Source organism: Scardinius erythrophthalmus, assembly GCF_964197995.2.
Source record: "Scardinius erythrophthalmus genome assembly, chromosome: 5".
NCBI classification, from domain to species: domain Eukaryota; kingdom Metazoa; phylum Chordata; class Actinopteri; order Cypriniformes; family Leuciscidae; genus Scardinius; species Scardinius erythrophthalmus.
Window position 1 is genome coordinate 48,381,069 of NC_138225.1, and position 23,117 is coordinate 48,404,185.

Below are 23,117 nucleotides of genomic sequence, written 5' to 3' on the forward strand. Positions count from 1 at the left end.
TGTTGGGGACTCCCAAAACAATATTAGGAACATTTTAAATGTCATAATAGGTGCCCTTTAAAAAATGTTCTTCAATGTTTCATTCATAAATGCATATGTAACAAGATATGTTTTACCCTTATTTAACCTTATTTATATTGTTGTTATATAATCTGTAAGCCTGTGCATGTTTCATAGTATTGTTACATGGTTTGAATGCGATTAATGAATGCATAAAACAACAACAACTCTATTTCCAGTGTCACCGGTATGTTCAATAAAAACTCATTCTCCCATGAACCTTACGGTCACGTTCAACCCCGGAAGTAGATTATTCTCTTAGCATGGTGCATATGAACACTTTTCTACTATGCTTTTCTATAATAATCGCTACGACTGGTGAATTTGCAGCTAAGTGAATTATATGAATATGTAATTCCAACGTGAGAAGTAATCAAAAGAAGTTCTGAGTAAGGTAACATTCGTTTTGTGCTTTTTAACTATTTTCATGTCTAAAAGATTGCTAGCGTCAGTGCTAACTGAAAGGTTTTAACTCAGAATTTTAATTCCCCACATTTTATAGAATTTAAAAGGATTTCCTTTGAGTAAGTTTGACTTCTCTGTCATACTCATTTACTAAAGATGCTATTTTATGATAGCCAGGAAGCCTGTTTTATAAGATTAAGTTATCTAGCTACTTTAAACCCTAATTCTCTATGAGAAATCAACGAATTATTTTTCATTAATTTCGTTTTTCAACATGTACTAACGTTAGTTCTAAATTTATTTCAGCACTTTTATCTGCATCATGGTTTTTGTTTCCCCGCTTAGCTGTAACGTTAATTACCTCAGTTAACGTTACATATTTGTAACTCCAAACTAGTCCCACTTGTAAAAGCGAGTCATTCATTCAAAACCTAATATTGTTTTCATTCGGTTTGAACATGTTTCATTTTCACACTAGCGCAAGTTTCAAAACATAAGACAACTGAAACATGTAATGACAAAATTTGTGTTTGCTAATAATTTAGCCATTTTAACCAGCAAGTAATGCGAGAAAAACGTCTCTTTTTGCATTTAATTATGCTGAATAAAATACTGTAAGTGTACTGCCAAATGTAACATTACCTCATTAAATCATGCTCTAATATCAGAAGACATGATATTGTATTATGTATTCTGTCAATTTGTAAATAGAGTGCTTATACTACTTAATACTTAAGTGATACTTCAAGAATTGTGTGACTTTATTGTATACAGTAATCCCAGTTGCTGTGCACTTCTGTACTGTTAAAAGTTGAGAGCATCTGGTAGAAATACTAGTATTCTTGGCATTTGAACTCATTTGGCATCTATGCCATGACAAGTCTTCTGTTTACCACATGGTCAACAACAATGATGACCTGAAGTTCTTTAGACACACCTCAGATGTCTGCTTCTTTGACAGTTCATGCTCACCTCTCTTGACAGGTTTCTTGTTTCGGCTTGTATTTGTTTTGTTCGTACTCTAAGTATTAAGTCAAGACACCACAGGTGAATAGGGTAAACAGGTTTTACAGTGGCGAAATCTCTTTTCATCACTTTATAAATCTGAAAATACTATCAACAGTCAGAAAACAATCAAATGTTATAAAAATGTTTTTTTTTTAGGAATAAAATGTTATACGAATGGGGTGAAAGATATATGAACAAACTCCTCTATAAAAACCTTAAAATAATTATACAAAATTAAACTGTACAGTTTGGTGCTACTGAATTAAAGAGTTCTGCATCAGTGCATGAGGAAAAAAAAAACTAATTTTGAGAAAACGGGCTTTAAAGATATGCATTGTAAATTGCAATACAGACACAAACAATTAAAGTGTAAATGACAGGTATTTCTAGATGAGAAATACATATTCCTCAATGTTCTGTATGTGATGTGGAAAACAAACATTCCACATGTTAATGTTTGAAGAAAAAGATTATTAGTGAGTTTTGTAATGTAGTACGATAATTGTTCTAAGTGAAGAATGTAGTGTTACATCGACACATCGATAGTGTTACAGTGTTAAGAATACATCGAGTTAAATGTATCTTCCAGCCTCCAGTTAAATGGCTGCTGTTGTTGTTCTTCACCATGACATACATGAGGTCCAAGTAATATCAAATTAAACTATTTGCTATATGGAAATTGTGCTCACCCTTTTTCTCCATCTTAAATTAGAATTTAAAGTCGATAGTCTTTTCTCTACTGTGTCATTTATCCGAGTGAAACGGCTTCCCGAACAAGCAAAAATGTGGGGCGGGACTATTTTGTCGTTGGTGGAATGATTGGTTCACTGGATGGTTGTTGTTTACTATTGGTGGATCTCATGTGATTGACAGGTTGATTAAAGATTATGAGGGCATATGAATAAATAAATAAAAAGATGTGCACGAAGAAATCATTTATAATAAATACTGTAATATTCTATTTAAAAACAACAACAACAATTGTCCATGTTGTTTTCTTGGTGACTTTAACCATTTGTGAACCTTCTATGAAGACCTGTCATTCTCTTTTCTTTAGATTGTTTCATAATGGCGTCAGGCGTGGGAGAACAAGCACGTGGTGGCGTGAGCTCCCAGTTATACAGCAATGAGGAAAACGCAGCCTTAGACATGACCACCAGCGAGAAGGTAACACACCGGCCGTCATTACTTATTACTGAGGAACAGCACTAGTGATTGCTGTTTTTTTGTTTGTTGGAAATGTGACAAACATGGACTGCATTTGTCCCTCAGGTGGTGGAATTGCTAAACCAGGCGGCCCTCATCTCTACAGAGGAAAAGCTTATTGTCCTCAAACAGGTTTTAAAATCCTTTCCATATTGCCATAAATATAAAAATCTAATGTTTAGTGTTCATGTTTATGTTGTTATGTCATTTTATTATTAGGTGCAGGAGCTGATTATCAACAAGGACCCTTCATTGCTTGATAATTTTCTGGATGTAAGTTTCATAATCCATACAATCTTCACCAGCTTGTGCAAATGTTGCCTACACAGAAATTAAATTTATGTTTTATCCATTCTCAACAGGAAATCATCGCGTTTCAGACTGACAAGTCAATAGAGGTGCGAAAGTTTGTCATCGGATTCATTGAGGAGGCAAGGTGAGTGTTGGCTGGTGTGCTTGTAAGCATCCAGTACGTAATACTTTAACCAATACTTCATTACCAGTCGCTTTTCGTTTATTCAGCAAAAGAGACAATGAGCTTCTGCTGAGACTGATTGCCAACCTGAACATGCTGATGAGAGACGACAGTGTGAATGTGGTGAAAAAGGCCATTCTGACGCTCACTCAGCTATATAAAGTGGCTTTACAGGTATCAAGTCGTTGCACAGTGTTTATTGTTAAGCTGGGCTGATGTTTTTAGGTGTCTGACATGGTCTTTATTTGTTCTGTTAGTGGCTAGTGCGCACTAAGAGTGTGACGGACATGCAGGAGGCATGCTGGGATATGGTGACCCAGATGAAAGAGGATGTTCTGGCATTGCTGGATTCCGATAACGACGGAGTCCGCACTCACGCCATCAAATTCACAGAGTCCCTCATCATCACTCTTTCACCACGGACACCCGACTCCGACACGCCCAAGAAGCAGGAGGGAGACATCAGCCTGGACAAAATCCCCAAAGACCACACTTATATTCGATATGGTTAGAGCAGAGTCACATTTTCAAACTCCTAACTTCAAATTCATACAGTCATACGAGGCTCTACGATTAATCGAAATGATAAAGAAATCGCGATATTGCTTTCAATATGATTATTAGAGCTGCACGATTAATTGCTAAAAGATGGTGATCTCGATTCAAACACCCACGCGATCTTATTCCTAAATGACAACAATTCGCCTGTGTCTATTAAACCTTTGACAAGGAGAGCTGTTGTCATGTATAAGTATGAAGATTCATTGATTCATTCATTCCAACCGATTAAAAAAAAAAATCATTCAGATTAATTTAACATTTGGTAACACTTTATTTTAAAGGTATAGCGGAGGATCTTTCCGAATTTTAGATAAGAACCGCCCTCTCCACTTTTTGAAAAAATGCACATGCGCAACACTCTACTTGCTCCCGAGAGGGAACGCCTATTAAACGTGTGCGAGGTTCTCCTCGTGCACGCTCTGTTTACAAGTTGCTGTCGGCATCACTCATACAAGATTACTTTCCAAAAGAAGATTTGCACTTTTTCACCAAATAGCATGCCAAACTTTACCTGTCGAGTAGAAACTTCGCGACTGAGGCATCAGTGGGAAGCCCAACCTGTGTTTTCAGCGCACGCCATCGTGTGAAACAATCTCCCAAAAACACTCTGATCTTGTTTCTCTCTTCTGAGGCCTTTCTCTTCTTCTCATACAGTTCGTACAAACTTTTTCTCTTGCGACCCTCAGACATTTTCAAAGGACCCGGTGAAACGGCGAGCTTCAATGAATGGCTTAAACCGTAACTCTAGCTCACCACCACACATAAACACCTGAAAGTGCGCATGCGCAGAAAGCGAAAACTAAGGGACGAGCACGTACGACGGCCTTACGTTACATATCACCAGAATGATTGACACTTAGGTGGACCAATAGTTTACACTACCCACCCGGAAAAAGAAAATCCTCCGCTATACCTTTAAGGTGATGTAGTTAATGCGTTACTACATGTACTTGTAATGTAAATCATGCATAATTACAAGTAACACCCTAAACCAAACCCTAACAGTAAGTCTACAGTAAGTACATGTAGTTGATTAATATTACTCAGTACAATGTAACTACGTCACTTTAAAATAGTGTAACCAACAGCTTAAATAGACTGCAGCAATTAACATTTTCTCAGAACCTCTAGTAAATTACATGTTTAGTTGTCTGTTCAGATTTGTGGGAGAATCACAATCTCTTTTTGAAACAAAAAAAACCCAATTAATTCAGAATTATGCAGCTCTAATGATTATAAATTTATTTAACTTAATATATGAGCTGCATGTTTCAGAGTTAAGCGTGGCACGCATGCAGTTCACGATCCAGTGTTTGCAGTGTGTAAGAGCGCCTCGGTTCTCAGTAAATTCTGCTTTACTTCAAGTCTGGTTTGCTTATAGCGTGCATTTGGGAGCATAACATGCACCATACAACCATAGAACCATTTTCCCCCCAAACCATTTACCCAAATATTTGATGATGATTTAACATTTGAACATGTAGAAATTAGGACAGCCATAAATAGTAGATTTGTAATTTTACAGTTGTACTGAGTTGTGTATTGATGCGCTACATGTAAAAGGTATTTTTCCTGAGTTCATTTGTAATTATTCAGCCTTTAATAGCATGTAAAAGCCACTGCCGGTTTCTTTGTTAGTGGGCAGAACTAATGCGCAAGCGCTCACCTATTGCCATCCCTGTTTTGAATTTAGCAAATCAGGTTGATCGAACACAGACCAATGTGATTAATAAGTACGTTTTAAAAAAATATTTTAATTCTCTCCTTCTGCTTCCCTTTTCTTCTCTCCTCATCTTCCTCATTTCCTCCTGTCCTGCTCTTAGACACTTTATGTGAGGAGGGTAAGTCGGCTTTGGAGCAGTTGTTAAAGTTCATGGTGCACCCTGCCATCTCCAGCATTAATCTAACCACTGCACTGGGATCACTGGCTACGCTGGCCAGACAGCGGCCCATGTTCATGTCTGAGGTGGTGCAGGCCTATGAGACGCTACATGGTGAGTTCTGTTAACTGACATTATTCAGAGCTTTGAACACAAATCTAATCATTTCTTTTGTTCTTAATCTCTTTTGCTGTGTTCCCCAGCTAACCTGCCCCCGACTCTGGCTAAGTCTCAAGTGAGCAGTGTGCGCAAGAACCTGAAGCTGCATCTGGTGGCGGTGCTAAAGCACCCCAGCAGCGTGGACTTCCAGGGCCAGATCTCCACTCTGCTGCAGGACCTCGGCATGTCTCAGAGCGAGATCACCCGCTGCACGCCAGCCATCGTACAACCCCGTAAGAGACTCCACCATGAGCCCTATGTTGAGGGCAAGAGGATCAAGATGGGTGAGTGGCTGTTTTAATGAGCTGGGTTGCTCGTTGTTTGGTGTGGATCAAACAGTTGTTGGTATTGATTTTGAAACGAAGGGGAATAATGCCTTGTTTGTGCTTGCAGAGGGCGCTCTAGTGGAGGATGATGAGGATAAAGAGGAACCAGCTCCTGTCGTCACCCCAAAACCGTCCTCCTCTGCTGGCACCCAATCAGCCATCGATCTCACTGCTGAGTTCCTGTTGCCTCTGCTGTCCCCAGAGAATGTGGCCAACCTGGTGCGTACTCTGACTAAGCTGCTCGCTCCATAGCATGTCTGGTCTGAAATACAGTTAGCAAGTGTGTTGTTCCTCTTGAATTTTGTGTGTGTGTGGTAGGTTTGGTTTAGGAACTAAAAATGTGTTTCTTCAAATGCTAAAATAATAGTAAGAATAGTTTTTTATATTATTTATTATTAGTAGTAAATAAATGTGTACATTTTAATATTTTTTTAACTAATTATATAATAATAGAAATTATAAAAATACTATTGAAATAATACAGTTGTACTTTTTACTATTAGATTTTTTATTATTTTTTTCACTACAAGTTAAAATACTAAAATCAAATATCTTAAAATATTCCCTTTCAAATGTTAAATCTTCAAGTTTTTATTTCGGTGGAAAACTGCATTTTGGAAATTATATGAACAGTTGAAAAACTATTCAAACGAGTTTGTGTGGAGCAACATTTATTTTCCATTATTTTTATTATATTTTAACAGCACACATATATACTTATGCATTTAAATATAACAGAAAGAACAGGAACAAAACAAGGCAAAAAAACTTCTCAGTACTTTACATTAATATTTATTCAGTACCACCTCTATTCTTAGTCTTCTGTTAGCGCCTCACCAACTTAGTGGCTTTTACTGTGAACCGGGTGAACACAGGGCCACGCTTCACTCTGAAACATGCAGCGCAACAGACCAATTTACAGCCGTTTTAAATGTAAAAATCGCACTAAGACCTATCACGGTTTCAGTTTTATTTTGATTAATTGTGCGTTCATCATTTTTATGACATTATGGCATCATGACATTTTTATGATTTCATTCATTATTGGTCTTTTTTGAAAACATTTTGACTTTTAAAAAGAACAACCATTTAAATCTAATTCAAAAGACTGAAAGTCAAAATAGAACATTTATTTGTCAAAAAGTCTTGGAACTCTCATTACTGCAACTTGTATGTGTGTTAACTTGTATGTTGTGCACATTTTCTGCTTCCTCTCGATGCAGGTGCTCATCAGTATGGTTTACCTGCCTGAAGTGATGCCAGCCTCTTTCCAGGCCACCTACACGCCTGTAGAATCGGCCGGCACTGACGCTCAGATCAAACATTTAGCGAGGATGATGGCCACACAGATGACTGGGGCTGGGCTGGGACCAGGTGAGGTGATGGATATTTTGAAGGAAGGAGAGAGAAACTCCTTTAGTTCCTGTCAGCACAGCTGTAAAGATGGTGAGGGGGTTTGTGCATAGCGTAGCATTGGATGTTGAACAGCATCTCCTCTTACACAGGGCTGGAGCTGTGTAAGGCTCGAGATGAAGAGGTGAAGGAGGAAGAGGGAGCGGCTGAGTCCAGCTCCAAAGATCCTCTCATCATCCGCAAGCTGTCTGCAGTGTCCCTCGGTCAAGCCATCTCAGTGGTGGGGGCGGTGGCTGCCTACAAGAGCCCTGTCACTGAAGAGGCTCCTCAGATCAAGAAGCTTCCAGAGCCCATTCTGCCCACCTCACAGCCCAAGTAAGAGTGTCCTCATAGCACAACATATACACACACACTAGGGATGCTATATGCGCCAACTCACATTCTATGATTTGATCGGTAATCCCTAATTTTGTCCAATCTTATGAACCGATTCCTATTAGATGACGTCAAACTTTAGCGCCACAGTCACCTGTCATGTTTTAAAGAAATATCAGTCTCTATAGGGCCTTTCGCACCGGAGGAACATTTTCATAGTTCCTATAACTATTGTCGAAAGTACCCGGATTTTGGCATGTTCGCACCACAGGAACTAGGAACGATTTTAGTTCTAGGGACTCCTATTGGAGGAACTAATTTAGCTCCAACTTCGGAGTAGGGTCTAAACCAGGATTATAGGAACTACCAGTGAGTCGTTCTACCAGCGAGCGAAACACCGGCACCCGCCATTTTAAAAAAAGCTGTGTAAACACACAGATTATAGCCTATATATTTACTCCACAAACTATATGAACATGGAAAACAGTGATGGATGGGCTTTCTCCTTTACGCTAAGGACAACGTAACTTTGAGGAGACCAAGCCAAACATGATTATGCATTTCTGCTCAGCTAGCAACACTGGACATCAACAACACAGCAAACGCTAATACCTTTTCATTACTGTCTACTTTCTATGTACCGTATAACAGTTCTATCTAATAACATTTTAGACAGGACTGTTAGTCAGATAATAAACTAATGAACACGGAGAATGCGAGCACTGTGTGCTCAGGCTCTGCCGTTTCTCTACGCAGTCAAAATAAAAGTCACAACAAGAAGCGCGGCTTAGATCACTTCAGAGTTCCTACTGGCGGTGCGAATGCAATCAGGAAAATGTTCCTACGGGAACCATTAGTTATTGGGGAACCACCCTGGTGGCTAGTTCCTAGAACTACCTGGGTGAAAGCCCCTTATGTCATGCCCCTTACCATAACCGCTAGTTTCAACACACTAGTGACACAACTTTATTTTGTGTATGCCTTGGGTCTTTGCAGACCTTTTTCATGCTCAAACAGCAAAGCCTAATAGGTCGTCTTTAAATGCTGTCTAGTCAGGGGCTCACTACATTTGAAACAGAAACAATGTATTTGTGTGGTTTAATTGTCTCTTTTTGTTTTCCTCCCCGTTAACCCTCATTCAGAGCTTTTGGTGCCAGTGGCAGAAAAAAAGTGTTCAAATTGGCGGACGTGGTGCAGCCGTTTTCAGCGGCTCAGATCGAGAAACTTACCAACATGGCCATTAAGAGGATCCTCCAGTCAGAAAAGGCCATTGCACAGACTGGGATGTCCCATGTGAGTCTGCTTTTGGGGACTTTTCTATGCATAGTCTCAGCCACTGTATCCATTCAACAGAGTCATCTGTGTGTTTTATCTTCTCGCAGGTCCGTGTGAAGCTGCTTGCACGCTTGGTGACCCAGTTTGAGGGAGGGAAGAAAAAGGACTTGTTGCAGTTTATCTTGGAGGATATGCGGAGCAGAAGTGAGCTGGCCTTTTCCCTGCTGTTCCACGAGTACAATGAATACCTGAGTCAGCAGCCCTCCGGCTCTCTGGACAGCTACGAGCACTGTCTGTTCACACTTCTGTCTGGCCTGCAGGAGAAACCTGAGCAGAGGGATGGGTGAGAATCTCCTCATAACATCACAAATTATTTATCAACACACAGTGAAACAATCAGTGAAATAAAATAGTTCATACCAATACAATACAATACAATACAATGTCGTGATACATTATGGATTCTCAAATTTTTGTCAGACCTGAAATATTCATTTGAAGTAACCCCTGAGATTTGTTTACCCCTGAATATTGAAGTTAATTTTTCAGTATTTTAACACATTCACATGTTCACTGTTCTCTGACGTTGGTTAATGGTCACATGATATGCGGGTAAACACAAAATAGTTAATCTTTTTCAGTGTTTTATTTTTATTTGTTTTCATTTTAAAATTATTAGTTCATTTTCACTTTACATATCTATTAATTAATTATTAGCGTTTCGTTAACTCAATAACCCCAGTTTGTAAAACCTTGTCATACATTATACTGAACTAACGTTTTCGGTTGTAGATATGCAGGCATCTTTGTTACCCATTATACATTTTTTCCACTACTAAATGTATTGGATTATTGAGATAAAATAAGTAGTATTCAACTGTTTATGTGATCTCAACATGGCTGCCATCTTAAATGTGGATTTTTTTTTTTACAATCCACTGATATGATTGTAGTCAAAATGACTTGGTCAATTTGTCTTTAAATGGGTAACATTCAAAGATGCATATTTTTTTTTTTAATTACCTTAAAGATTTTAGGTTAAAAGTTTTGTATCGTATTAAGGAAAGTGCATATTCTATTTCGTCGTTTTTAATTGTCTTCATTAGTTAATTTTAAATGGTCCTGCATTGACAAATGAATTTTTAAAAGTACAAATATTCCAGGTAGTCTCCCAATTAATTAGAATCTGCATCCATAAGAAATAGTTGCCAAATTGATGTTTATAATGGTTTTGGATGTTTACATTTCAACTTCTCAAATATGTTTCATTGTCAGCTACCCAAATTCAATGTCATGTGAACTAGAAAAATGAAACTTTGCAAGACTGTCTTTAACCTGTTTATTCTGGCATGCTTAATATATCTGCACTATTCCTGAATTTAATTTGTCTCAGGCTTTTCACCAAGCTTGTGTTGGAGGCTCCGGTGATTACAGACTCGGCACTGGACGTGATTCAGCGCTACTGTGAGGATGAGGTCAGCCGTTCCTCTACACTAACACCCAAACGTTTCTGAAGCCGTCATTTAAAAAGTTCTTGTCTAGCATCACATTTAAAATCATCGTTTCCTCACTTGTCTTTCAGTCGCGTGTTTACCTGGGCATGTCCACGTTAAAGGAGCTCATTCTCAAACGCCCCTCCAGACAGTACCAGTACCTCAATGTCCTTCTGAACCTCAGCTCTCATGAAAAAGAAAAGGTTAACCTCTAATCATCTGTCTTTCATTGTTGCGTTAATTAATTTCATAGTAGTTTAATAACAATCCCAATGATGTTCAGGTGCGGTCCACTGCTCTCAGCTTCATCAAGCGCATGTATGAGAAGGAACATCTGAAGGACTGTATCGAGAAATTCGCTCTGACCTACATGCAGTTTCTGGTCCACCCGAATCCACCGTCTCTTCTGTTTGGAGCAGGAGAGGATACAGGTTCCAAGACTTTTCCTAGTCTTCAGATTTATCCCAATTTATGATATAATTGTACTTTAGTCTATGTGCTCAGACTAGTTCACAGAAATATTTACATTATCTCATATTGTTCCAAACCCATAAGACGTTTGTTCATCTTTGAAACACAAATGAAGATGTTTTAATGAAATCTTCCATTGACTCTGACACTTCAACACATTCATAAAGAAAAATTCGTAAAATCCATATGAATAGAGCAGTTTAATCCAGATCTTCTGAAGAGACACAAACGCTTTATATGATGAATAGATTTAATTTAACAATAGTATTAATTAGTTATAAGTTTTATTTAATTTAATATTAAAACAGCTTGATTCATATGGATTTATTTTGTGATGTCTTTTTGAACATTTTGGGTGATTAGACTTTCAATGGAGGGAAAGAAATTTCTCAGATTTCATAAAAAATTTCTTCATTTGTGGTTCGAAGATGAATGTCTTTGGGTTTGGAACGACATGAGGGTAAATTATGACAGAATTTGTATTTTTGGGTGAACTAACCCTTTAAGTTTCCTTAATTGAGAAAGAAACTTTGTTACTCAAAGATTTTAACTAGTGTAAATGAACTCAGTGGTGTACTGTGCTCTAAAATAGTGGTGACTTTGCTCAATCCTGCTGTGTCCTCAGAGGTCGCATCGCCCTGGACAGAGGAGAGTGTGCGGCAGTGCCTTTACCTCTATCTGTCTCTCCTGCCCCTCAACCATCGCCTGGTGCACGAGCTGGCTTCTGTTTACACCGAGGCCATCGCCGACATCAAACGCAGTGTGCTTAGGGTCATCGAACAGCCTGTAAGACCTTCTCGCCCTCTAGAGACACCCATATAATCACTGCAAAGTTTATTTTTTGTTCTTCGCTTATGGGTAAAAAGAAGTTTGAAGTGCATGACCAGCAGCTCACTGTTAGCGAAACATCCTGACAGTGCCGCTATAGCTGTTTGTGCTACGTCACCATGTAACACATTTGCATAATACATTATGTAATTAGTATTATTACATAATGTATTAATTAATTAAATAATAATTCGTATTATTGCATAATACTACATTTGCCTGCTGGCTCAAACTAAGGAAATTATAAGACCAGGAAGAATTTATCACTATGTCAAGGAAACAGTTTATTTTCTCTGTGAGGGAAAACATTGTTATATGGACTTGGGAATTGAAGAACCAATAACAATATTCATCAGCAGTACAACCACAACCTGTGTTCTCACCATTTTTCTAACAATTGCTTCCTGAACCATGCATTTCAGTGTTTTAAAGGGTTAGTTCACCCAAAAATGAAAATTCTGTCAGTAATTACTCACCCTCATATTGTTCCAACCGCGTAAGACCTTCGTTCATCTTCGGAACACAAATTAAGATATTTTTGATGAAATCTGAGCCATGTCTGAATCCTCCATAGGCTGCTATGTGACCGAAACTTGCTGGCCCAGAAAAGTTATTAAAGAGATCGTTAATATAGTCCAAGTGACTCCAGTGGCTCAATCTTAAGTATATCAAGCGTCGAGAATACTTTTTGTGCGCAAAAACAAACAAAAATAACGACTTAATTCCACTTTTCATTTCCTTCTCTCTGGGCCTCGTAGTGTTTTTGCGCTGCGCGTCTGTGTTGTACGTCATCACGCATCACCCACATGACCGGCGTCGGCCAATAGTGAGCCTACGTGGTGACGTGTAACACGGACGCGCTGCGCAAAAACACTACGCGAACCAACTAGAGGTCCAGAGAGAAGGAAATGAATAGTGGAATAAAGTCGTTATTTTTGTTTGTTTTTGCGCACAAAAAGTATTCTCGTCGCTTGATATACATAAGATTGAGCCACTGGAGTCACTTGGACTATATTAACGATCTCTTTAATAACTTTTCTGGGCCAGCAAGTTTCGGTCACATAGCAGCCTATGGAGGATTCAGAAATGGTTCAGATTTCATCAAAAATATCTTAATTTGTGTTCCGAAGATGAACGAAGGTCTTACGGGGTTGGAACAATATGAGGGTGAGTAATTACTGACAGAATTTTCATTTTTGGGTGAACTAACCCTTTAAAGGGGGAATGACACAACTGAAATGTAAGAAAATTACGACTGTGGAACATGGTGTGAAGTCGTCATGCTTGCGAAAGTGCTAATTCTTCTTGACATTATTGCATCATAGTGCAGTTACAGTAGTTCTTACTGCACCTGTTTACAGCACTGGGAGCTGAAATGAGCCAGTTATGGTAAAGGGGTGTTACAGTTATGCTCCTGTTATGCTATTCTCCTACAATAGGTTTACATGCATCCTAGGTTAAAAAAAATATATTTTCTCATAATATACATTGCAGCATCACTTCTTTTCTCACAGTGTCTGAAACTTCCATAAAGGATTTGATCTTTCTAAACCCCTACTTTCCGAGAGCATACTCTTCTCTGATTGGTCGGATGGACCAGTCTATTGTGTTGGAAATGAAATGCCATTACCAGATCTAAATTTCAGCTCTTCCTCAGCACTCGTATACACAATGATACGATCAATAACGATGGTGTCGGTTTTACCATATAGAGTCCTGATCTTTTTGAAGTACATGCAAAGTGGATTTGCTTTCGCAGTGCAGAAAACCGGATCTTCTTGACATGTCCACAACATGAGCCAAACTCTTCCAGTCTCAGCTACAACTAGCGTTTGAGGGTCAGAGTAGACGTTGTTCGCGGGCAGCCATTAAAGACCATAGACTAACATTATGCAAATGTGAAATGAGACTGGAATTACTGATGATTCGTTTCGGCAGTTCAGAATCTTTATTTTAGGAGATAATAACTTTATTTTATTAGAAAAAGTCCAAGGCACTCGAATTGGTGAAAAAACTTTAAAAAGCCTTTATTTCTTCATGGCTATAACTTTTAAAATTGTTATGGTGAGAAGCAAAAGTAGGCCTACACCTACGCGTTGCGGCTGCTAGCCTTCATCAGGGTGTGTAAAACAAACTTCATCTCAGTTCATTTAACAAGAGTTAATTAGTCGAATTAGAAACACCTGATCTTGACCTGATCAGCTTAAAGATAGGGCTACCTTTAAAAGAGTATGTTTTTCACAATACAATTGAATCAAGTACACAAGTCAAATTACATACATGTCAGAATTTGTAATATAACTTCTCAACAAGCGAGAAGAAAAAAAAAAAAAAAAAAAACATAAAAAAAAACAAGATACAGAATTAATACATTACAAAAATGGTACAAAATCTAGTTCTCCATTTAAACCCGGAAATGTAGTTGCTTTCAATGTATAAATCCAGAAAGATTCTCTCTGTAACAACCTTTTAGTTCGATCTCCTCCTCTTATTGATTTCGGAATATGTTCAATACCTATAATTTTTAATGTATTAGGACTACCATGATTCATATCTCTATAGTGCAGTGCCATGGGGTATAACGGATTGCAGACTCTTATCGCATTTTTATGCTCTGATAGTCTGATCTTCAATTTTCTCGTAGTCATCCCTATATAGAAACACCCACAAGGACACTCCAGCCGATACACCACGAAAGAGGTATTACAACTAGATGTACCGCATCGCGGTACAAAATATGACCGCCGCTCAGGCCTGCACTGGCTTTCCACAAAAATAAATGACGTGGAGTAATTTGGCTGTATTGCGTGTTTATGTATATACCTAAAAAAAGTAGTAGTATGTGCATGTTTGTCTGTGTGTGTGTGTGTGTGTGTGTGTGTATGTATGTGTGTGTGTGTGTTTGTGTGTGTGTGTGTGTGTGTGTGTGTGTGTGTGTGTGTGTGTGTGTGTCTGTGCGTGTATGTATGTGTGCGTACATGTGTGCGCGTGTGTGTTTGTGTGTGTGTGTGTCTGTGCATGTGGATTTGTATGTGTGTGTATGGGTGTGTGTCTGTGCGTGGATGTCAGTGTGTGTGCATGCTTGCGTTTGTTTGTATTCCTGCATGTATGTGTGTGACAGTATCATCCTAAACCAGCAACCCTTCGCTCAACAGCACAATCTACAGGCCGATGAGTGTACAGTCACTAAATGTGCACATAAATGAATTTATTTTATACCCCCCCCATGGATGAAATTCTACGAAACTTAGCAGAGGATACCCCCAGAGGATGTCAAGTTAATCATACACATGAAATATGGTGCAGTTCTGAACATCTCCACTGAAGATAGGGGCGATTAAAGCAGAATAATATTGCATTTTCATTTTTTATGGGAGGGGCGCAAATCACAAATGAGTGATTATGGCCTAGGTTGATGTGGGCCCTTAAGAGCAACATACCATAAAAAATTACCAAAAAAGAAAAATTTACGGGGGCCCCAGCGCAGGGGGGGAAGTGGCCCCCGGGAAACAAACAAAATTTTTCCATAAAAGTCTAGTAGACCAACATACCATAAAAATTTCTTCATCCTCGGTGCCACGGTTCAGGTAGTTATTTAGGAAAAACTGCATTTTTTTGGGTTTGGGGGGGCCCAGCGCGGGGGGGAGTGGCCCCCGGGGACCAAACGAAATTTTTCCGTAAAAGTCTAGTAGACCAACATACCATAAAAATTTCTTCATCCTCGGTGCCACGGTTCAGGTAGTTATTTAGGAAAAACTGCTTTTTTTTGGGTTTGGGGGGGCCCAGCGCGGGGGGGGAGTGGCCCCCGGGGACCAAACGAAATTTTTCCGTAGAAGTCTAGTGGGGCTACATGCCCACCAAATTTCATGTTCCCCGGTGCTTCGGTGTCTCTGGTATCGTTGACGAAAAATTTACGGGGGCCCCAGCGCGGGGGGGGAAGTGGCCCCCGGGGACCAAACGAAATTTTTCCGTAAAAGTCTAGTAGACCAACATACCATAAAAATTTCTTCATCCTCGGTGCCATGGTTCAGGTAGTTATTTAGGAAAAACTGCATTTTTTTGGGTTTGGGGGGGCCCAGCGCGGGGGGGGAGTGGCCCCCGGGGACCAAACGAAATTTTTCCTTAGAAGTCTAATGGGGCTACATGCCCACCAAATTTCATGTTCCCCGGTGCTTCGGTGTCCCTGGTATCGTTGACGAAAAATTTACGGGGGCCCCAGCGCGGGGGGGGGAGTGGCCCCCGGGGACCAAACGAAATTTTTCCGTAAAAGTCTAGTAGACCAACATACCATAAAAATTTCTTCATCCTCGGTGCCACGGTTCAGGTAGTTATTTAGGAAAAACTGCATTTTTTTGGGTTTGGGGGGGCCCAGCACGGGGGGGGAGTGGCCCCCGGGGACCAAACGAAATTTTTCCTTAGAAGTCTAGTGGGGCTACATGCCCACCAAATTTCATGTTCCCCGGTGCTTCGGTGTCCCTGGTATCGTTGACGAAAAATTCAGTTAGGTGACGGAAAAAAAAAAAAAAAAAAACTTTGACAATCCCTATATGACCGCTTTCGCTAGCGGCGGTCATAATTAATGAATGATCTTATTTTAAAATCAGAGCTAGAGGTAACATCTCCAAACACTTCAGTCTTAACCATGTTTTCACAATGATTACAATTACCGCATTTGTAATTCCCTACACTTGAATTTAACCATGTATTTGATTTTTTTATAGGAAGATGGCTTCTCACTATTTTATCTTTAATTGTAGGTGCTTTATTTGTTTTGAATTGTTCTTTAAACTTTATAGACATTTTACATTCACAAACAGCTATATTACACACTACATCTAAGGTAATATCCGGAAATTTAACAATAACAGCATTGGTATTCTAGCAAATAACTGGCTTCACAGCTAACAGACAATTTAATTTATTGCGTTCTTCATTTAAAACGGTTCAATTATGATGATTTTATCTTCATTTAAAACGGTTCAATTATGATGATTTTAATTGTTTTGTTAATTCAATGTTTTTTCTATAGATAAGAGGAATGGGAATGAGCTCTCCTGACCTGCTGCTCCTGGTGGAGAACTGTCCTAAAGGAGCAGAGACGCTGGTCACTCGCTGTCTGCACATACTCACTGATAAAGGTGTGTGTGAAAGAGAGAAAGAGTGTGTCTGTATATGCATCTCTGAATAGTGAATGTAGATTGTATTGTCTATATTTTTTGGATTGTATCGTTTCCACAGTGCCTCCATCTCCTGAGTTGGTGGAGAGGGTGAGGGATCTTTATCATAAGCGAGTGCCAGATGTTCGTTTCCTCATCCCAGTTATCAACGGTCTGGAGAAGGTTTGTCTCATCTCATCTGATTCTGTCCAAATTATCAGAGCAAATCACAAATATACAGCATTGATGAAATAAGTAAGGCCCAAGATTCTGTGTGTTGCCATAGTTTAGGTGTTATGTGTTGTTGTTGTTGTGCCTGCAACTCTTTTACACATGATAAAAACAATAACTTTTAAAGTCACTCTGAACAAGGCTCAACCGCTTAGATTTTAGAGCCAGAACAAGGCTGTCGATCTGTTATATTTTTGTTATTAATCGAACCTAAGATTAACATTTGTAATCATAACCATTTGTAATCATAACCACTGCAGTGATGTGTATTTTTGTAAGCCAACCTTGAAATCCTGACCTAAACGTCAAATTATCTGATTTTTTTTAAATCTATAATTTCTTATTAATTACAGAATATTAAAAGTATTTCAAAAGCTTTTATTTTAAGTGAACTTAAAACAACACTATTATTGCTACTTGCACACACACACACCTGCATGCTGTCATCACTGAGACAAGCAGGTTACTGATAGGATCAAAAACTGGCAGTCTTAAAACATGCGAGCATCCTAGATCAGCATAGCTACTTTTAATTACTTTTAACACTTTAATCTCAGAAATGAACACATTAACTGCCACATGGCAGTTAAAATGGCTCTGTGGAGACTGCATTGATAATGGTATCTTGATTTTGTCGAACAGAACGAGGTGATCCAGGCGCTACCCAAACTCATCAAACTCAATCCCATCGTGGTGAAGGAGGTGTTCAACAGACTGCTGGGCACTCAACACAGTAATACCTGCTATCTCTCTTGTGCATTTGATATTGATAAAAACAAAATTAGGGGTTTTTCTTTGTATTTTATGTATTATAGGTTGATTGAAGTTCTTTTGAGAATGATGTTTTGCTGTAGATCAGTAGAATTGTAGTGAATTGTCTGTTCTGTAGGCGAGGGCAGTTCCTCCATGTCTCCACTCACTCCTGGAGAGCTCCTCATCTCCTTACACAACATTGACTCCTCCAAGTGTGACATGAAGTCAATCATCAAAGGTATCCCTGTCCAGCCTTTTACACAATTTTTTAAAATTAAAATATATAGTTAAATGCTTCTGTTCGTTTCTGATCTCTTTTATTACATTTATTTATTTATAATAATTATAATTTATTTATGTCTGGCCTGGGACAATGTATTAAAATATTGCTTAAAAATGTGTTATTTTGTAAGTATTTTGCGTAGTTGTGCTTGGAGTCAACCGTTTTATTTGTGATGCACTTTTTCTGCATAGATAAATCAACCCTGTAGCTGTTTTTGCTAAATCATTTTGTTAGATGAATACCTTTACCAAGTTTAGGGCCAGATTTACTAAACAGGGCAAAGTAGTGCGAGAGCGCAATTCCATACAAGCGCTGATGGGAGTGGAAAGTTCTGCACAGGATCTATTTACAATGCGCAAATTAAAGAACACAGACTCAGCTGGGTCATTTCCATAATGACCAACGCAAAACGTACTTTTTTTGGCCGGTAAATAATGGCGCAGACACCAGTAAATTGATGAGCGCAAACCTTAATAAATCACTAACTAAATTAGTCATTTAAAAAATACTCTCCTCCCATAAATTTTGCGTCTGACTCCTAGAAATACATATGCAATAAGGTCAGCGGCAAAAATAACTCTGTCCACACCTTTGCAGTGCTAATTTTTCACTTTGTCTGTAGTAAATCCTGACAGTAGTTTTTTATGGCCAAAAGAGAGTTTGCGCTGGCACAAGCTGTCAGTAAATCTGACCCCTAGTGTTTTGTTCCTCCCTCATATTTCAAATATATCTGAACTTGTCATTAAAGACAGGTTTCCCCTTCGGACCTCACTTTTGATCGCTATTGTATATATGAATGTGTGGCTATATGTATGAATGTTTATTTAGTTGAATTTAGTGTAGTTTAAATGACATTTCATATATTAATTATCAAACTGTTAAAAGATGCCCATTAAATGACTCCAATGTCTAGAGAATGCTTTCATTCCCTCTTTTGCTTTTCCTCTCACCCTTTTTAATGTGTTTTGGTGTTGTTCTTTCCCCCTGGCCTGTAGCCACGAACCTGTGCTTTGGGGAGAAGAACGTGTACACGTCAGAGGTGCTGGCGGTGGTGATGCAGCAGCTGATGGAGCAGACTCCTCTCCCCATACTGCTGATGCGTACGGTCATCCAGTCCCTCACTATGTACCCTCGCCTGGCTGGCTTCGTCATGAACATCCTAGCTCGACTCATCCTCAAACAGGTCAACGGACAGAACCCTTCACACTCATTGGCCAATGCCAGTAATCACATACTCATCTCTCATTTTATAATCTTGTGCTGATAAACCTGTACACTGACTGACTGTTGGTTGTTTGTACAGGTGTGGAAGTATCCTAAAGTGTGGGAGGGCTTTGTGAAGTGCTGCCAGCGCACCAAACCCCAGTCCTACAATGTTCTCCTCCAGCTGCCTCCACCACAATTGGCCAGTGTGTTCGAGCGCTGCCCGGAGATGAGGGAGCCCCTCCTGCAGCACGTGCACTCCTTCACCCCTCACCAAGTGCGTATCACCAAAGTGTCAGGGTTTGTCCCTAATAAGTGCCCTCTGGGAAATGAATGGCTACTGAGACTGAAATCATAAATATATACACTGCTGAATAAAAGTATTCATTCATTTATTTAAATCTCACTTACCCCAAACATTGGAATGCTGGTGCATCATTGTTTTCACAACATTGATAATAATAAGAAATATTTCTCGAGCCCCAAATCAGCGTATCAGAATGATTTATGAAGGATCTTGTGACACTGAAGACTGGAGTAATGATGCTGAAAATTCACCTTTGCATCACTGGAATAAATTACATTTTAAATAAATTAAAATAGAAAACTTAATATTTTACATTACTTTTTTTACTGTATTTTTTTTATTTAAAAAAATGCAGTGATGGTGAGCATAAGAGACTTTAAAAAAACATGAATTATTCTAAACTTTTGATTGGTAGTGTGTGTAATATTGAACTGAAACTGAAATAAAATAAAGCTAAATTGAAATATAAACATTATAATAATAAAAATGACAAAAGCACATAAAATTACTTAAACTGAAAATTTTAAGTTATAATCAAAATATTAGTCAATGATATAATTGTATACAAATAATACTAAAATAACATTGTTGCTTGATACATGAAACACACACAGCATGCAAAATATTTGCTTAAAATTGTATTATAATGCTATTCCAAAACATCCATATGAATAATATGACAAGTGGCAAAAGTTTGTGCATTCAGTGTTTTAGATGAGTACTTCAGTTATTAAAATTGTACTTCAAAATAATTTTTATTATAAAATGTTTTATTGTTTCTGTAGCAAGCCCACATTCCAACATCTATAATGACCGTTCTGGAGGCCAACAACAGGAAGCCGGAGCCAGAGCCGGAACCGGAGCCAGAACCACAACCTGAACTTCAACATCCAGAAGTCATTGAAGAGAGAGAGCGAGAGGTATGTTGTGATGAAACCGGAGTAGTGACAGATCTTTTCTTCTATACTGTGACGTACATCTGCGCACATTAACGAAGAATAAAAAATGGTGCTATTCATTGGATGTGGGCGTTGCACTTAAAGGAGCTATGTGGAGGTTTTTACTTAAAAAAATCTTTAAGATAGAGTTTTCATTTGTACATGTATGGGCCAACCATGATGTAATAAAAAGAATGACACCTTGACTGTCCACCACGGTTGCCTCTATCAGCCTGTAGGCTCAATTGTGTGTGGAGTCGTCGGGCCCGAATCAGCGCGAAAATTCACAAAATGTGACGTCATGCGCGTTCTCGTCTACTTGGGCTTACATCCATACGACACGGCAGCCATTATTAGTAAGCAGCGGCAATCGGTAGTGTTTTCAAATGGTGTTTTCTTACCTCAAACATTATGCTGGTGAATCTCGATGAGCTGTCAGAGAGGTTGCTGCCCCTGGTTGATGTGGTCGTGTTCTTATGAGCGACGCGTGTGCGCACCGAGAACGAGCATGAGACTGACTGCAGTTCCTCTAACGGCCACTGGTGTCAGTAACTGTTAGAAATTTCAGAACCTACGCAATGCTCCTTTAAATGAGAATGCGAGATGGCAGTTGACTGTGAAGGGGCCGGGTTAAAGCAAACTAAGGGTCTGTTCACACTTGGCAGGTTTAGTTCGATTGAAATGAACTCTGGTGCGATTGCTCTGTTAGTCCGGTTTATTTGAATAAGTGTGAACGCTGCCATCTGAACCCTTGTGCGCACCAAACAAGTCAGAGATCGGGTTTCAATCCGCTTCCAAACAAACTGAAATATGAACTCAACACGGACAAAAGATATCAAAACGACCCAAAAACAGGACTTGATGTCACAGGACAGAATGCTTAAGCATACCTGGTTCTTCTTATCATAGGAGTTATAATGCCCATTACAGTTCAGTAGAGGCGTCAGAACTGGTGTCGTCTCGCAGAAGATCTTCATTTGTGTGTGACGGTGGAATTCCTGAAGCTCTTTTTGAGTTCTCAGCTGGTAAAAATACAACTGTTACTACATGAAACGAGCACTTTTAGCCCAGCACAAAGCATAGTTTTGGTTGTTAGGTAAGGTCCGTTGCAAAATATGTCATACAAGTGTTTTTTTGTTTTGTATATTTAGGTTCGGTGTTAAAAATTACAGTCTGAACGCTAAGCGAACCAGGACTAAATGGTGTCACTGGGAGATTGACTTACAACAATCTAATGAAATATTAAATCACCTCAGTTTTTTTTTTTTTAAACCTCTGTAAGACTTATGCATTTACAAAATAGATTGGGTGAATTTTCATTCCACACTAACTTTGTGCGGTGACATTTATCCTTGTTCATTTTCATGGGTGAACTAGGAAGTAGGAATCCACACGATCAGCAATTTTGCAGATTTCGCAGCCAGTTCAAGTTGTTCACATGAATTCGCCACGTTGACGACAGAAAGCTGCTTTGTTTGAAAGCGACGACTTTGTGATCTGTGCTTCATACATCTCTACACTATTGATAGTAGACAAATTTTGCTAATGTGACCATGTCGCAATTCAAAAAGGTCTGTGGATGGACATAGTCTTGCTACACAGAATTATGTTGATGGATAATCTTGGGAATCTGCAAATAAAATGCTCTCTTATATTTGTTAAGGTGCCAGTACCAAAGCATATATCAATGCCTGCACCAGTATCACAAGCAGAACCTCCAGCCCCGACACCCATAGTGTTTACCGAACCACCACCACCAGCACCACAACAACAACAGATCCCAGCCAGGAGGGAAGAAGTAGAAGAGCCCATGGAGCAGGAAGAAACAGCACAATCTACTCTGGAGGACTCGTCTGAAGAAGCATTGCAGGTAAAACGTTATCATCATCATCATCATCATCACAGACCAGTACAAGAGTGCATAGCATGGCTGACCAATGACTTTAACTTTAAGCAGATGGAGGTGTCTGAGGAGGTATCACAGTCCAGCTCCATCACAGAAAAGACAGACGAACCCATTGAAGAGTCAACTGCTAAACCTGTGGATGTGGATGCTGAACCCGAAGAGGAGCCTGAGGATGTGGATGCAGAAGCAGAAGAAGGCAGTGTGGACTGAAGCCATTTCAAATGAGGCTGAATGAAGGCACTGACTTTGAGTTGATGTCTCATTCTCTTCTGCTTTGTTCAGTGTATTGTGTATCTGAACGTTAGACGGAAATATAAAAAAGAATATTTTCTTTTGAGGTTATGACTTGTTTAAATTAGTATGAGAACAAATTGATTTTGTATGTGCCACAGTGGTTTCATTTGTAGAATAAAATATTTCAAACCAACAAAAATGAGAAACAAATCATTGGTCTCTGTGCTTCTC

The 23,117-nt window shown here is 39.1% G+C and overlaps 1 protein-coding gene across 3 annotated transcripts; it reads left to right on the plus strand.

The window, feature by feature from the left end:
* Nucleotides 1–291: 291 nt before the first annotated feature.
* Nucleotides 292–23,077, plus strand: sympk (symplekin). Of its 3 annotated transcripts, none has more exons than XM_081365024.1 (27): nt 292–454; nt 2,531–2,640; nt 2,746–2,811; nt 2,899–2,952; nt 3,042–3,115; nt 3,202–3,328; nt 3,412–3,661; nt 5,539–5,709; nt 5,799–6,038; nt 6,148–6,299; nt 7,304–7,454; nt 7,586–7,808; nt 8,951–9,101; nt 9,191–9,426; nt 10,477–10,558; nt 10,666–10,779; nt 10,860–11,007; nt 11,673–11,833; nt 16,905–17,013; nt 17,114–17,214; nt 17,905–17,995; nt 18,152–18,253; nt 19,294–19,481; nt 19,602–19,778; nt 20,594–20,728; nt 22,410–22,616; nt 22,704–23,077. In XM_081365024.1, the coding sequence occupies exons 2-27, from the start codon at nt 2,542–2,544 to the stop codon at nt 22,860–22,862; spliced, it is 3,768 nt and encodes a 1,255-aa protein (XP_081221150.1). In that variant the 5' UTR covers nt 292–454; nt 2,531–2,541; the 3' UTR covers nt 22,863–23,077. The 3 variants fall into 3 exon arrangements, with proteins under 3 accessions (XP_081221150.1, XP_081221148.1, XP_081221149.1); XM_081365022.1 differs by having other exon boundaries at nt 296–454; nt 22,701–23,077; XM_081365023.1 differs by having other exon boundaries at nt 380–449; nt 22,701–23,077.
* Nucleotides 23,078–23,117: the final 40 nt, after the last annotated feature.